The 14798-nt window shown below is 36.7% G+C and overlaps 1 protein-coding gene across 1 annotated transcript in view; it reads right to left on the reverse strand.

Annotated features, from left to right (window-relative positions):
• Nucleotides 1-11999: 11999 nt before the first annotated feature.
• LOC141688897 (importin subunit alpha-1a-like) overlaps nucleotides 12000-14798 on the reverse strand; it is a 29306-nt gene continuing 26507 nt past the window's right edge. The window contains exon 10 of the mRNA XM_074493041.1: nucleotides 12000-12154. Within this exon, the coding sequence (XP_074349142.1) occupies nucleotides 12000-12154 (155 nt within the window). The remainder of the gene's footprint in view (nucleotides 12155-14798) is intronic.

The raw sequence follows: 14798 nt of genomic DNA on the forward strand, positions 1-14798 counted from the left end.
AGGTAAGCACCACTGTCTCTACTATTCCAACCTCCCAAATTTTTTTGCCTTTGAGTGTGGCTATGACATCTGTGTCAATGACCAAACAGATGCCTACCCAAGCCACCAAAACAAATATTTCCAAATCCAAATCAAAGAAAACCCCATCTGGTTTCTCTCAAAAGAAACCAGTTACATAATCAACCAAAACTAAAGAGGGGGGTGAAGGATGGTAATATAGGTGAGGGACAGGATGAACATCAAAGAAACCCCAAGAATAAGGTTGGAGAGGTGAGTGTACCCAAGCCTAGCCACACCATAGTTTCCCAACAAATTGTGGTGATTAATAAGGAAATTAGCACAACTCTAGTTTCATCCTCCCAAAAGGGTGTTACTATTGAAACAAGCTCCCAACCAGGAGCACAGGCCAAGAAAGTAAGGGACACAAGCTCACCCCAAACTTATGCCAGAAAGACGAGATCCAAAACCATTGGGGATGCACAGGGAACACACAGAGTGCAAACTGAAGCTAAAGACTCAGTCACTACACCATCTCAAATTCAGTTTGATGTGGCTCCAATAAATGTGCAGTCACAGCCAAAATCTTTAATAATGGAAGCACCACAAACACCAAACTCTCCCACAAATTCTCTGGATGTGGATATGATCAACACATCAATTCTTGATTCCCCTTCTTTAACTCTGTTGGGAAGCCAAAATCTCGTGCAAGTGAGCATCATCTTTTGGATAATTTGTTGGCTCACTTGCCAATTCTTTCAGGAACTGTTGAGACATCTGTGCCCAAATTATCATCAATCTGCACAGAGTCTATAATAGTTTCCACTTTAAACTCTATCACTTCTTCTATCCTGGTGGATATTATTCATCCGTCGCTTAGTGATTGTATCCCGACGGATGTGCCTAACAGCAGTCATCCGTCGGCTATCCCAACTACTACCTCGATGGATGTACCTCATCTGTCGGTACTCACTGCACACACTGAAAGTTTCAACAATTTTTTCAAGTGTAGATGAGTTAGTAGTTGTACAATCACTCTTAGGACTGAGGGAAGGGAGTGAATTGAGTGAGAGGCTGAGTTGCTCTCAGGCAAAAGGAGAGGAAATGAGTGAAATCATGCAGGCTATTTCTTCCAGTCTAGCAAAAGAGAGTGAGATGAGTTCCACCTTAGTAGGTGAAGGTGAGGGTGTGAGGGTGGTGAGCCAAGGGGAGCCCTTGATGCAAGAACAGAGAGAAAATGAGAGAAAAGCATGTACAAATGAATGGGAAGAGCCCATTGTAAGTGAGTTAATTGATGTCAATGAGGCTGACAAGAGACAGCTAATTCAGCAAGAATATCAAGTTGTTTTAGACTCTGTTTCTGTTGAAGCTGAGGCATTTACTAACCCTGTGGCAGCATATCAAGTTCTAGCTGAACAGGACAATGTGGCTACAGAAAAGATGCTTAACTTGGTGCATACAACTGCTTCAATACAAAGAGCGAAGGATGTCATCATAGCCATGCCACCTAAAGCTGGTGATGATGTTGACTATGGAACTGGTGAGTCTGAAGAGTTCTTTGGAGATGAAGATGGTGATGAAGAAGAGTTCATGGAAATAGGGGGAGAAGCAGGCGCAGGCCCTGGCTCTAGATTAAACATTCCACCTTGGGTGTTTTCCAAAGAGTGTGATGAGCAACATTTCAAGACAACTCTTTTTCACATCATTCACAGACACACACTGCTCTTCAAGCCACTACTAATGCTAGTGAAAGGAATATGTCCTAAGTCCAATCATGTATTAGGATTTAGGAATAACTCTTTATGTAATCTGTTTTGATTACATTGATATTAATAAAAGACTTGTTTTGTTTTTATTACGGGCTCTATCTATTTAAGTGTTTAAATAAGATATACCATAGTTTAGAGTAAAGCTTTTTATGGATTATGATGAGATCATAATAGTGAGACCTAAAAGATGATAACTCTAAACTTAAATAGTTCCTGATTATAGGATTACTAACTGGTAATTAATAATCCGCAAAGATCGATACATACTATGCTTGCTTCATTATGAAGGATGTCTGTTCTCATACACATTTGTGTGGTGACACTATAGCTAGTATGTAGGTGCTTATTATAGAATAAGTTCACTGAACATGACTTGCACAGTTGAACAACTGATGGAGTTCACTCACGTGTCAGCAGTTGTTCACATAGTGATAGTTGTACAAGTATCATTAGACTTGAGGTCATCATAGTCATCTTGTGTACACTAAACTATGCTTTGGTTTAGTTCTTAGTCTCCAGGGACAATTATTAGGGCTCTACTGGGTATAGGAATTTGTACAAGTGTTTTAAAGCTGTTTTTAACTGTTTTAATTGCTTTTAAATGCTTCATGTGATACATAGAGATGTATAATGCTTAGACTAATATGCTAGATGATGTAACATGCCTACCTTGATGTTTATTCATGTTTATATATTTGATATATGTTTAGTTTATCATGCGATGATAGATTTAGGTGAACTTAAATGAACATAAGGCGTTTGTTAGACAACCTAGTATAGTGAAATTGTTTCATAACCTTAATAACAATATTATGAATACAATCATGAGATTCTTGTATTTGTGAAATACGTAATTGAATATAAATTTTCGATATGAGAGAAAGGATGATTCTGTCAACAACAGATTTCTATCTGTAAGAAAGGGTTATTAAGTGACGCCTCTTGACAATGCTCCACCCGATCTGGGAATCATCTGATTATTGATTATTGATTTGAAATATTTAATTTAAAAGGAAGAATCTCTTTATAATATGATTATGATTGTAATGTAATATAATCCCTCTAAAATTAAATAATATCAAGTAGTAATTGGCCAATGATATAACGGGCTTGTGTCGGTCATAGCCTTCCAACATGATAGAAAGTAGTTCTTATTTTTGAATTATTATCGGTTCGTGCTACAGCCGAGGGCTTTGATTTCGAAATAAGAAATACTTGTCTATTACATAGAGATGTGTACATTGAATAAGAATCTAAAGGTCGGTACGTGCCACAGCCGTGGGCCTTTGGGGACTGATTCAACTGTACGGAATGTTGGGTTAGACTTGACTTAGAATATTGAGTTTGTCGTGCCACAGCCGAGACTCAATTATTCAAGAGGCTAAAGTTTGATTAGGGAATAACATTAGATGAAATTGACAAGAGTTGTCTGCCTATTGAACATTACATGGCGTTTCGTGCCACAGCCGGGGTTGTGTAATGGAATGTAGGATCCCTATTCCCACTATCATTATGAATGCTTAATTTTTCACGTAGGGGGTTGAATAAATTAGATAAACTAGTGGGAGCCATTTATGAATAAAGACCCGATTCATATAGTGTTTTGAAATGAAATCGAATATTTGCTAAGTGTTGTTATGTGTTTATCATTTACAGATTTACTTTATACATTATGTCTTCTGCACTATCACTCAGGAGCATACTGGATGCTCTCAAATTGACTGGTCCTAATTATGCTGACTGGCTTCGAAACTTGAGAAGCTGGAATACGTGATTGACTCACCTAAGCCTACTAAACCTGCTAGTGATGCACATAATGATGAACATGTTGTGTATCGTAAGTGGGTAGATGATGCAAATGTTACTCAATGCATCATGCTAGCTTCCATGAACATTGAGCTACAGAAGCAACATGAGCATATGGATGCTCACACTATCCTCAAGCATCTACAAGAGTTGTATGATGTGGCAGGGAGGACAGCTCGATATGAGATATCGAAGGAGTTGTTCGGTTGTAGGATATCTGAGGGATCATCTGTGAATGACCATGTACTTAAGATGATCAATTTGATTGAACATCTTGGACAACTTGGTTTTGCCATGGATGGGGAGCTGAGCCAAGACCTGGTCTTGCAATCGCTTCCGAGTTCGTTCTCGCAGTTTGTTGTGAACTTTCACATGAATAAGTTGGATGTCAGCCTGCCTGAACTCCACAACATGTTGAAGACTGAGGAATCGAATTTTTCCCCTAAGAAGAGTTTTGTTCTTCTAATTAGTGAAGGTTCCAATCCTAAGAAAAGGAAGAGGAACTCTTCCAAGAAGAACAAAGTAGGTGAAGAAAAGCCGGTTCCACCAAAAGCTGAAGACCCCAAGAGCAAAGTTGTTTGCTTTCACTGTAACAAGGTGGGGCACTGAAAGAGGAACTGCAAGGTTTACCTTGCAGAATTGAAGAAGAAGAAGGGTAGTGAGACTGCCGCTTCTGATTCAGGTATGTTCATGATAGAAGTGAATATGTCATTAAATCAAATTTCTACTTGGGTATTAGATACCGCCTGTGGTTCTCATAACTACAATTTATTGCAGGGACTAAGGAGAAGTAGGACTCTTGAGGAAGAGGAGGTGATTCTATTGATGGGAAATGGAGCAAGAGTTGCAGCTGAAGATGTAGAATTATTTCATTTACATATGCCTACGGGCAAGACTATTGTTTCAAATAATTGTTATTTTGTTCCCTCGATTGTGAGGAATATTATTTCTATTCCCATGTTAGACTTGGCTGGATTTTCATTTATTATTGTGAATAATGAATGTTTTATTCTTAGAGATAATATTCTTTATGGACGTGGTACTTAAAATAATGGTCTGTATAAATGTGACATAATTTACTTCAGATTGAACAAACTAATAAAAGAAAAGGGATGATGAAAATCTCACTTCATTGTGGCACTGCAGTCTCCATTTAGTAGACATGGAGAGAGGGCTGCAAATTTGCTAGAAATGGTACACACAGATGTATGTGGACCAATGTCTACGCATGCCATGGGTGGATTTTCATACTTCATTACTTTCATAGATGATAGATCTAGATTCTGATATGTGTTTGATGAAACACAAGTCTGAAGCCTTTGAAAAGTTCAAAGAGAATAGGTATGAAGTGGAGAAACAAACCAAACATAGTATTATAATTCTTCGATTAGATCGAGGTGGTGAATACTTGAATGGAGAGTTTCTGGATTATCTCAAAGTAAATGGTATAGTCTCCCAGTGGACTCCTCCAGATTAGTATCTGAAAGGAGAAATCAAACTTTGTTAGACATAGTTCGGTCCATGATGAGCTATGCAAATCTTCCAGTATTCCTATGGGGTTACGCATTGGAAACCTCAGCATATTTACTGAATAAGGTGCCTTCCAAATTTGTTCCTCAAACTCCGTATGAGATATGGAAAGAAAGGAAACCGAGTCTTAAACACATTAAGATTTGGGGATGTCCAGCTTATGTCAAGTATGTTGACCCAGATAAGCTGGAATATCGATCCGTAAAATGTAGTTTTGTGGGATATCCTAAAGAGACTTTAGGGTATTACTTTTACACCGATCATCGGGTGTTTGTCTCCAGACATGCTACCTTCTTGGAAAAGGAGTTTATCCTTGAAGGAAACAGTGGGAGCAAAATTGAACTTGATGAAGTTCAAGAAGCACAAACTACTACGGATCAGGTGGAAACACCTATTCTGACTGAACAACCTTTTGTGGAACAGCCCATTCATAGAACAGGGAGAGTGTCTCGCCAACCTGAGAGGTAATATGGCCTTGTCATTAAGAATGACAATGAGTTGTCGATCATTGATGATGACGACCCTGTGACCTATAATGAGGCTATGAGTAGTGTTGACTCAGAGAAATGGCATAGTGCCATGAGATCCAGAATGGAATCTATGTATACGGTATACAAAAGAATGATTATAGCAGATGGCCAGGTGGAGACCTTTAAGGCCAGGCTTGTGGCAAAAGGATTCAAACAAAGGCAATGGATTGACTTTGATGAAACCTTTTACCTGTAGCCCTGTTAAAATCAGTTCGGATTTTGCTTGCGATTGCTGCTTACTACGACTATGAGATCTGGCATATAGCCAGATGGTTTTCTTTCCGAGGGAAATGAAAACCTAGTGTGTAAGCTACTGCGAACCATATGTGGTTTAAAGCAAGCTTCTCGTAGATGGAATATCCGTTTTGATGAGACAATCAAAGAGTTTGATTTTATCAAAAACGTAGATGAACCATGCGTCTACAAAAGGGTTAGTGGGAGCGCGGTAACATTTCTTGTATTGTATTGAAATAGAGTTGACACACATAACAACATAGCAAACCCACTCACAAAGCTACTTTCTGAAAGTCACTTTGATCGTCATAAAGACTATATGGGTATTAGATACCAGAGTGATTGGCTTTAGTACAAGTGGGAGATTGAAAGGAATATGTCCTAAGTCCAATCATGTATTAGGATTTAGGAATAACTCTTTATGTAATCTGTTTTGATTTCAATGATATTAATAAAAGACTTGTTTTGTTTTTATTACGGGCTCTATCTATTTAAGTGTTTAAATAAGATATACCATAGTTTAGAGTAAAGCTTTTTATGGATTATGATGAGATCATAATAGTGAGACCTAAAAGATGATAACTCTAAACATAAATAGTTCCTGATCATAGGATTACTAACTGGTAATTAATAATCCGCAAAGATCGGTACATACTATGCTTGCTTCATTATGAAGGATGTCTGTTCTCATACACATTTGTGTGGTGACACTATAGCTAGTATGTAGGTGCTTATTATAGAATAAGTTCTATGAACATGACTCGCACAGTTGAACAACTGATGGAGTTCACTCACGTGTCAGCAGTTGTTCACATAGTGATAGTTGTACAAGTATCCTTAGACTTGAGGTCATCTTGTGTACACTGAACTATGCTTTGGTTTAGTTCTTAGTCTCCAGGGACAATTATTAGGGCTCTACTGGGTATAGAAATTTGTACACGAAGATAGTGTATGATCAATAAAGGATCTACCCCTTCCAGTGAAGGAAGTGAATGTTCAAGGCTGATCCACTCATGCTAGTTTAGGAATATCTGGCCAGAGTGAATGAAATTAGAAAGGAGTTTCTAATTTGCATAGAACTAAGCAAGTGATTAAATTAGATAGGCTTGACACGAGATCCATGCCTTGTATTTAATCGGGACATTGTAGGGTAGAAGGAGTTTATTGTACGATAACTATTCACTGAATAGGTTCTTGGTATTCTAAGCAGTGAATTCATATTATCCGGATAGTCGCGATATGCTGAGAAGTATCCCTCACGATGTAGAATAAATGTGATTAATTAATTAATCATATTTAATAAATTAGAGAATTTATATAAATAATGATAAAATAGTTTTATTATTATTTATTTCTACTACCGGCTTAATATTGAACTTACAGGGTCACACCATAAATAGAGAATGATTTAATGGTGGAGGAATTAATTAATAATGGCTAATAATTATTTATTTGTGAAATAAATAATTAATTAGAAAATTTAATAATTGATTAAATGAGATTTAATTAATTATAAATTAATTAAGAAAAGTTCTTAATATTATTAATTAAGGATTTAATTTTTGAAAATTAAATCAAGAGAGAGAATTATTTCTAAAGTGTTTAGAAAAAGGATTAATAATTAAAAGGTGTTTTAATTATTAATGAGAATAATAAATGGGATAATAATAATAATATTTATGGGAAAATTTCTGCTGAAAATTTTGCCTATAAATATACTATTATAAACCTTATTTTCATTCGAACCCAAAAACCCAAAAGTTTTAGAAAACCAAATTCTCTCCACCTCCTCCTCCTCCTTAACGTCGTTTTCTTGGTGGATACCGGTGGAGTGCTTCACGTTTGAGGAGCAGCTGCTAAGGATCTCCGAACGTTGCTTTTGGATCGCATATTAAAGGTTAGTAATCGATCCCTATGTTTTTACCACGATTTATATGCTTTTATTTGGATTTTATATGTGTAAAAGTGTTTTACCATACCTCCGCTGCGATTAATATCCAACAACTAGCACCAAGAAGCTTCTACAAGCATACCTCAACTCTCTACAACTACATCAAATACAAGCTCTTCAACACAATCAAGATGTCACTTCAATCAAAACAGAGATTGACCAAATCAAGAAGGATGTCTCTAAAAGATTAAATGCTAAATTTCCAGATACAACAGTGCTTGACATCAACAGACAATTGAGGAAGAATTCTAATCTTGCAACTAAAGTGGATTCCTTGGACATAAGACTGAAAGCAGTAGAAGCCTCTCTCACAGTTATTCATCTACATCAAGCACAGCAAACTCAGTTTCTTCAAAAACTGGTGGCTGCACAAACTTCTACCTCTACTCTATTTGATGATAACAAAAAGGGGGCGAAAGATTCAACCGTCCCAGTTAGTCAAGAAGGGCAAACCAGTGAGGGGGAGCATGTGTTAAATGTTCAAATCAGCCAAGTAATAGTTCCATAAATTATATTACCAAAGCCACCAGTATTGGACAGCATTGATCTGATCCAAATAGTAGTTGCTAAGCTGGATTCACAGTCAAATCTCAAAAAGTTTGATGTTGCAGCTATTGAGAAGGAATTGGATGACAAGTGGAAGAAAATAGATGAAGAAATTACAAGGAAATTTGGTCCAATTGAGAAACCAGACAAGATTTTTCATCATCACTCTCAAGTCAAACATATCTCTGTGAATGAAATGAGTCTAGGTAGCTTAGATAAGGGCCAACCTTCATGCATAAAGTCTCCAAAGGTCAATCTGGTTTTGAAGCCTAAAAAGAACTATTTAAAGTTCTCAGACAAAAATCCTGTGGATCTTATGTTTGAGACACCAAGGCCATATGAAAAGAAGTTGTTGGCAAGGTCCATTGCATTCTTCAAAGATCCAACTGATTCAGTGCTGAAAAGAAGAATTGCCAAAATTTACTGGAATGGAAAAGAGATTTGTGTGGTGGCTGGACACCCTCAGTTTGTAGCAGCTAAAAAGGAGGAAAAAGAAAGGATCAAGCAAGAAAAGAAGCAGGCTGCTTTAGATGCTAAAAATCTCAAACAAAAGAAGAAGCAAGATGCTATCTTGGCCAAACTTCAAGCTGTGAAAACTGCAACTGAGATCTCTGAGAAACCACTTGTGATAACTAAAACTCAGGATAAGAAAGTGCAAAATGAACCTCAACAGACAAAGAAACCTAGATACAAGGTCAAAGCCAAGAGAAAATTGGATTTCAATGATGATAAGATGGAGGATTACATTCCCAACCAGTCTACCACTTCAACTTAAATATCTAAGCCCTTAGTGGTGCATGAGGAATTTAAGGTGGATCCAACAAAGAACTTTCATGGTGAGCCTATAATTCCCAAGGATGAGCCAATAGACTGGGAAAGCTTGCCAATTCCTGATCTTGCTTTACCAATTTTCAACAAAGCAAAGAAGACAAAGATTAGAGCAATCAAGAAGGTCAAGCCTGTGACTTTCAGAACTAAGACCCTAACCAAAGCTCAACCAACAGTCAACAAGGGAGATCTTTTATACATCTGTGACATCAAAGAATTTTCTAAGATTAATCTCTACATGGATGAACTAGAAGAAGTAAGAGCAATTGATGCTTACAGAAATCTCCCTGAAAGACTGGTGTTCAAGTACAAGGGAGGGAGAGAAATCACATGGTCTCTTCACAGGATTCTTCAAGAAAGCCAATCTGTACTAATAAAGGTCTTCTCATCCTTCAAGAAAAACTTTGGTTTTAATGTAACTGCAAGGAAATTGGTCCTAAAGAAGATAGAAAATCTAAGGAGTAATAAAGCTAAAGATGCACTCCCAAAAACTTTATCAATTCCCTTCACAGGAAATATAGTGCATTTGAGGCCTTATTGGCTGATGGAATTCATGGATGACAAGGGTGTTAGAAGATTTTTTAGACTGGATGACCAATTGAGTATCTCTAGCAATGAGACTCTATTGGAAATACAAGAAAAGTTGGATCTGTCATATGCTAAAGAACTTGAATTTCACAGGCAGCTCCAAAATCAAATAGAGGAAAATAACAGGAAGCTTGGGAAGAAATCGAGACAATCAAGGAAATAGAAATTATCTGCTCAGATTAGAGGAGCACCTTGATAATGATTGTGAGAACTTTTTGTACATTCTACTTTGTTCAATTTCAATTAATTGTAGCACTTATCAGTTTTATCTACTATAATTCAAACTGTACATTTAGGTTGTTTTGTTATCATCAAGTTTCTCTTAATTTATGGCTACAATTCCAGTAGATATAAATTAGGCCTGTAGATATAAATTGGGGGAGATTGTTAGGAATATGTTGTGAACTTGATGATAAGTTAAACAAAATACCTTAGTAGATTTAACTTAGTGAATTTTGTAGTTCTCGACGGATGTTCTAATATAGTCCCGACGGATGAACTTTATAGTCCCAACGGATGACAATTTTACATCCATCAAGAGTGTAGCTTATGTAACAAATAAGTACTGTAGCACATTTCTGCAAACAACATGTTTTAGTCTAGTAGATTTTGTAGGATTCTTTATGTCATGTTGACTACTAGATTGATATGCAGAATAGGTTGGCTAATTGTAAATATGAGATATCTTGTAATTCTGTATAAGTGAAATAGAGTCAAGTGACAGATAGACTCCCGACAGATGATCTACAAGGCTCCCGACGGATGATCAACATATTCCCAATGGATGTTCAACATAATCCCGACGGATGATCATATTCAAAATAGTTATTGATAGTGACAACACAGTCACATGCGCTGGGTGTTTGCAAAAGGAATGTGGCAGCCTGTTAAGCAGAATTTTGGGAACAAAGAAGCATTACCATTTCCATACAAATGTGAAGATATTCAAAGATGCTGGATAGAGTAATGTTGAAGCATGATATTAGACTAGATTTATTTTATTTTATTATCTTGTCTTACTGTCATGTAACTTGATGATATATATAAACCAAGTGTAGCAAGTAGAACAATTAACTAAGCAAGCACATTTTTTAGAGAGATAGATAAAGCTGTACTTGTTAATAATTTCTCTGTATTTTGTTTGTTCACTTGTAAAGCAGCTGTGTGTTATTCAAAGTATCACAGAGTTCTCAATCTGATATATATATATATATGGTGGATACTTTCAAATCCACTAGAAAATTTTAAAATTTGTGTTTTATTACTTAGTATTTTGATTTCTATTATTCTTTCATTCCGCATTACAGTAAATCAAACACTGTTATATATATTAAGTTAGAACATTTTTTAAAATCTTAAAAGTAGCCAGAATTACATTCAACCTCCTTCTGTAATTCTTGTTGTATTGTTAGGGAATAACAAATGGATTAGCACTTTTATCCATAGAAAATAGTTTATTAGAAAATGTTGATTATAAAAATATTATTAGTGAGTTTGCTTCAAAGAATGCTAGAAGAACAATTTTCATATAATTAATGTCATCTATGTACTTGTTTCTTTCTTAACAATTTTCATTTAATTTTTTTTATATATAAAATAATTATTTTATGCACCAGTATTGTTTTTACACTTTTCAGTTGATTTTTATTATTGCAAGTACTTTTATATATTTTTATTTTTATTTTTATTGATAAAAATATTTTAAAATCACGAGGGCATATTTTTCAAAATTTGCACAGGGCTCTAAATGTCATGCACGGCTCTGACCCCTACGTGATTGAATGTGTGATTATATGATTTTTAGACATTTTAAAATAATTTATTATGTAAAAAATGAGATTTATTTGACCTTTAAATATATTTCTAAAATTATCAGAGTACGTTTAAATTACGAAATTTGTTTTAGTATTGTTGGAATATCTGTAGAGACTTTTTAAAAATAAGAGTTAGATTTATTTTAAGATTTTGATATTTTAAAATGATTATATTAAATAATTTTTTAAGTAAAAATAAAATACAATTAGATAAAAAGCAGGGAGTGAAAGTTGCCACAAACCAATATTTGCAACAAGAAAAAATGGTCTCCTCAAACAGAAAACCATTTTTCTTGTAAACTATCTCAAGGAGTATATTCAGTCCGAACTTAAGCAGATCATCGACGTGCCAATGCCATCCAAGACACCAAACATTATCTTCATTTTTCTTGGTAACTGATCATCATCATCCTCCAACCAGTATTGTTTCCACAAGCTTCACAGCCTTTTCATGTATTTTATTGTTCTCATGACTCTGAAGATTTTCAATCTTTTCTAGTCCCTCGGCCTCGTCGATCAACTGAGCATACACATTTACATCTCCTGTGTGACCCAAATTTTGTTGGAAAATATGGGTATAAGTCCCATATTGGTAAGTCATATTTTTGAGCATTATGACTAAAAGATGTGTGAGATATGATGATATTCTCTTAATAATGGAAATTATTATTTTCCATTAGAATTTGGCTCAAATATTATGGCATAAATTAATTTGATTTTGTTTCAGATTAATTGATATGGTGTATGTCTTGATATATTTAATCTGATTCTGTTTCAGATTATTTATGGAATAGAGTAGCTTGCAAGTATTACACCGATTCAATAATTAATGATATTTAATTATGGAAAAGAGTAGCGCACAAGTCTATCTACACCTATATAAACACCTCTAAGGCGTTAGGGTTAGACACACCAAAAATATATTCGCCTCTAAACACAAATCTCTCTTTCTCGGTGATAGTTTCGTGCTCGTTCAAGCTCGCTGAAGGTGCTCGTTATCCGTAACGCCGCCGCTACCTCGTTTTATCCTGGGAGGCTATCGACTCGCACATACGGTGAGAGGCGAAATAGCTTTAAGGAGACAGTTTCAACTGGACTCGAGGATCTCTCTTCTGTTTATATCTTTTCTTCCTCCGTTTGATTTCGTTTACTCACGCACACACTTGTTTGATTATTTGTATTAATCGCAGATTGTTTTGAAAATCTTAAAGCTATTTTTTTATATATACATCTGTGACTGATACATCTGTATCTGCTTGTTTTGTTGAGTAACAGATCGATGGAGAACCAAACTGTGAACGATTCGATGAACATGACGGCTGATCCCAACACACAGATCACTGGATCTGATGGGGTTCACCAGCAGCCGATTAACCCTAATGCACGGATCGTACGATCTGATGGGGGTCAAACGCCTGTTGGACATGTGCCTTCGGGACATGTGCCTGTGGGACACACTGTCATTGGACAGTTTAGTGTTCCTCTTGGACAGATATCGGCAGGATTCACTCCTCCGATCATACCTGCGGTGCCTACTGGTGTGCATACACCTGTAGTACAGACACACGTACCATCTGTTCCACCCGTGGTGCCTGCTGCACCTGTTATGCCAACTGTGCCTGCTGCACATGCTGAAAAACCTGAGAAGTTCAACGGAACGAACTTCAAACGTTGGCAACAAAAGATGCACTTTTATCTGACCACGTTGCATATGGATCGCTTCCTTAAGGAAGAACCACTGTTGCTCACTGCTGAGAGTAACATGCAGACTGTGTATGCTGCTGATGCTTGGAAGCACTCCGACTACATCTGTCGGAACTATGTGTTAAATTGTTTGTCTGACTCGTTGTATAACGTATATAGCGCGAAGCCAACAGCTAAGGTCTTATGGGAGTCACTTGACCATAAGTATAAAACCGAGGACGCTGGGGCAAAGAAGTGGATTGTTGGCCGCTTTCTTGATTATAAGATGGCAGACTCTAAGACTGTGGTCAGTCAGGTGCAGGAACTGCAAGTGATCATTCATGACATTCATGCTGAGGGAATGGTCATAAGTGAGTCTTTCCAAGTTGCTGCTGTTATTGAAAAGCTTCCACCTGGATGGAAAGATTTCAAGAACTACCTTAAGCACAAGCGAAAGGAGATGTCTATGGAGGATCTTATTGTTAGACTTCGTATTGAAGAAGACAACAGAGGGTCCGAGAAGAAAGTTAACGTTGCCACTGAGAAGGCAAACATGGTGGAGCATGCTCAAAGCTCCAAGCCCAAGAAGGCTAATTCTGGTAAAGGGGCAAAGCTGGCACCCAAGGGAGGGATTTCGAAGTCGAAATTTCAAGGGAAGTGCTACAACTGTGATAAAGTTGGTCATAGGTCTTCTGACTGCAAGAAGCCCAATAAGAAGAAAGAAGCAAACATGGTAGAGAATATATCCAAGGAGATGGGTGACATAGACCTCTGTGCTACGGTCTCTGAAGTAAACCTGGTCGGTTCTAATCCATGTGAATGGTGGATTGATACTGGTGCTACTAGGCATGTTTGCTCAGACAAGGCGGTTTTCTCTAGCCTCAAAGCTTCTGATGCTGGTGAGAAGCTCTACATGGGGAATTCAGCAACTTCTACCATTGAGGGTGAAGGCACGGTGATCCTGAAGATGACCTCTGGGAAGAATCTGACTTTGAAGAATGTACTTTATGTGCCTGATATTCGCAAGAACCTTGTGTCTGGTTCTCTGTTGAATAAGCATGGCTTTCGCATTGTAATAGAGTCAGATAAAGTTATTTTGTCTAAGAGTGGTATGTTTGTAGGCAAGGGTTATTTAACTGATGGGCTTTTTAAGCTCAATGTAATGTCCGTTAAGGACGATAATGAAATGAAGAATTCTTCTGCTTACTTGCTTGAGTCTCCTAATTTATGGCATGCTAGATTAGGACATGTAAATTATGACACTTTACGACGTTTAAGTGCAAAAGAATACATACCTAAACTTACTATCGATCCAAAACATAAGTTTGAGACTTGTGTTGAGGCAAAATTAACGAGATCATCATTTAAACGTGTGGAAAGGAACACCAAAGTGCTAGACCTAATACATAGCGACATATGTGATTTAAAATTCGCTCCAACAAGAGGAGGAAACAAGTATTTTATTACATTCATTGATGATTGTACAAAATACTGCTATGTATATTTGTTGAAAGGCAAAGAC

The sequence above is a fragment of the Apium graveolens genome, chromosome 10, assembly GCF_009905375.1.
Source record: "Apium graveolens cultivar Ventura chromosome 10, ASM990537v1, whole genome shotgun sequence".
In the NCBI taxonomy this organism is placed as follows: domain Eukaryota; kingdom Viridiplantae; phylum Streptophyta; class Magnoliopsida; order Apiales; family Apiaceae; genus Apium; species Apium graveolens.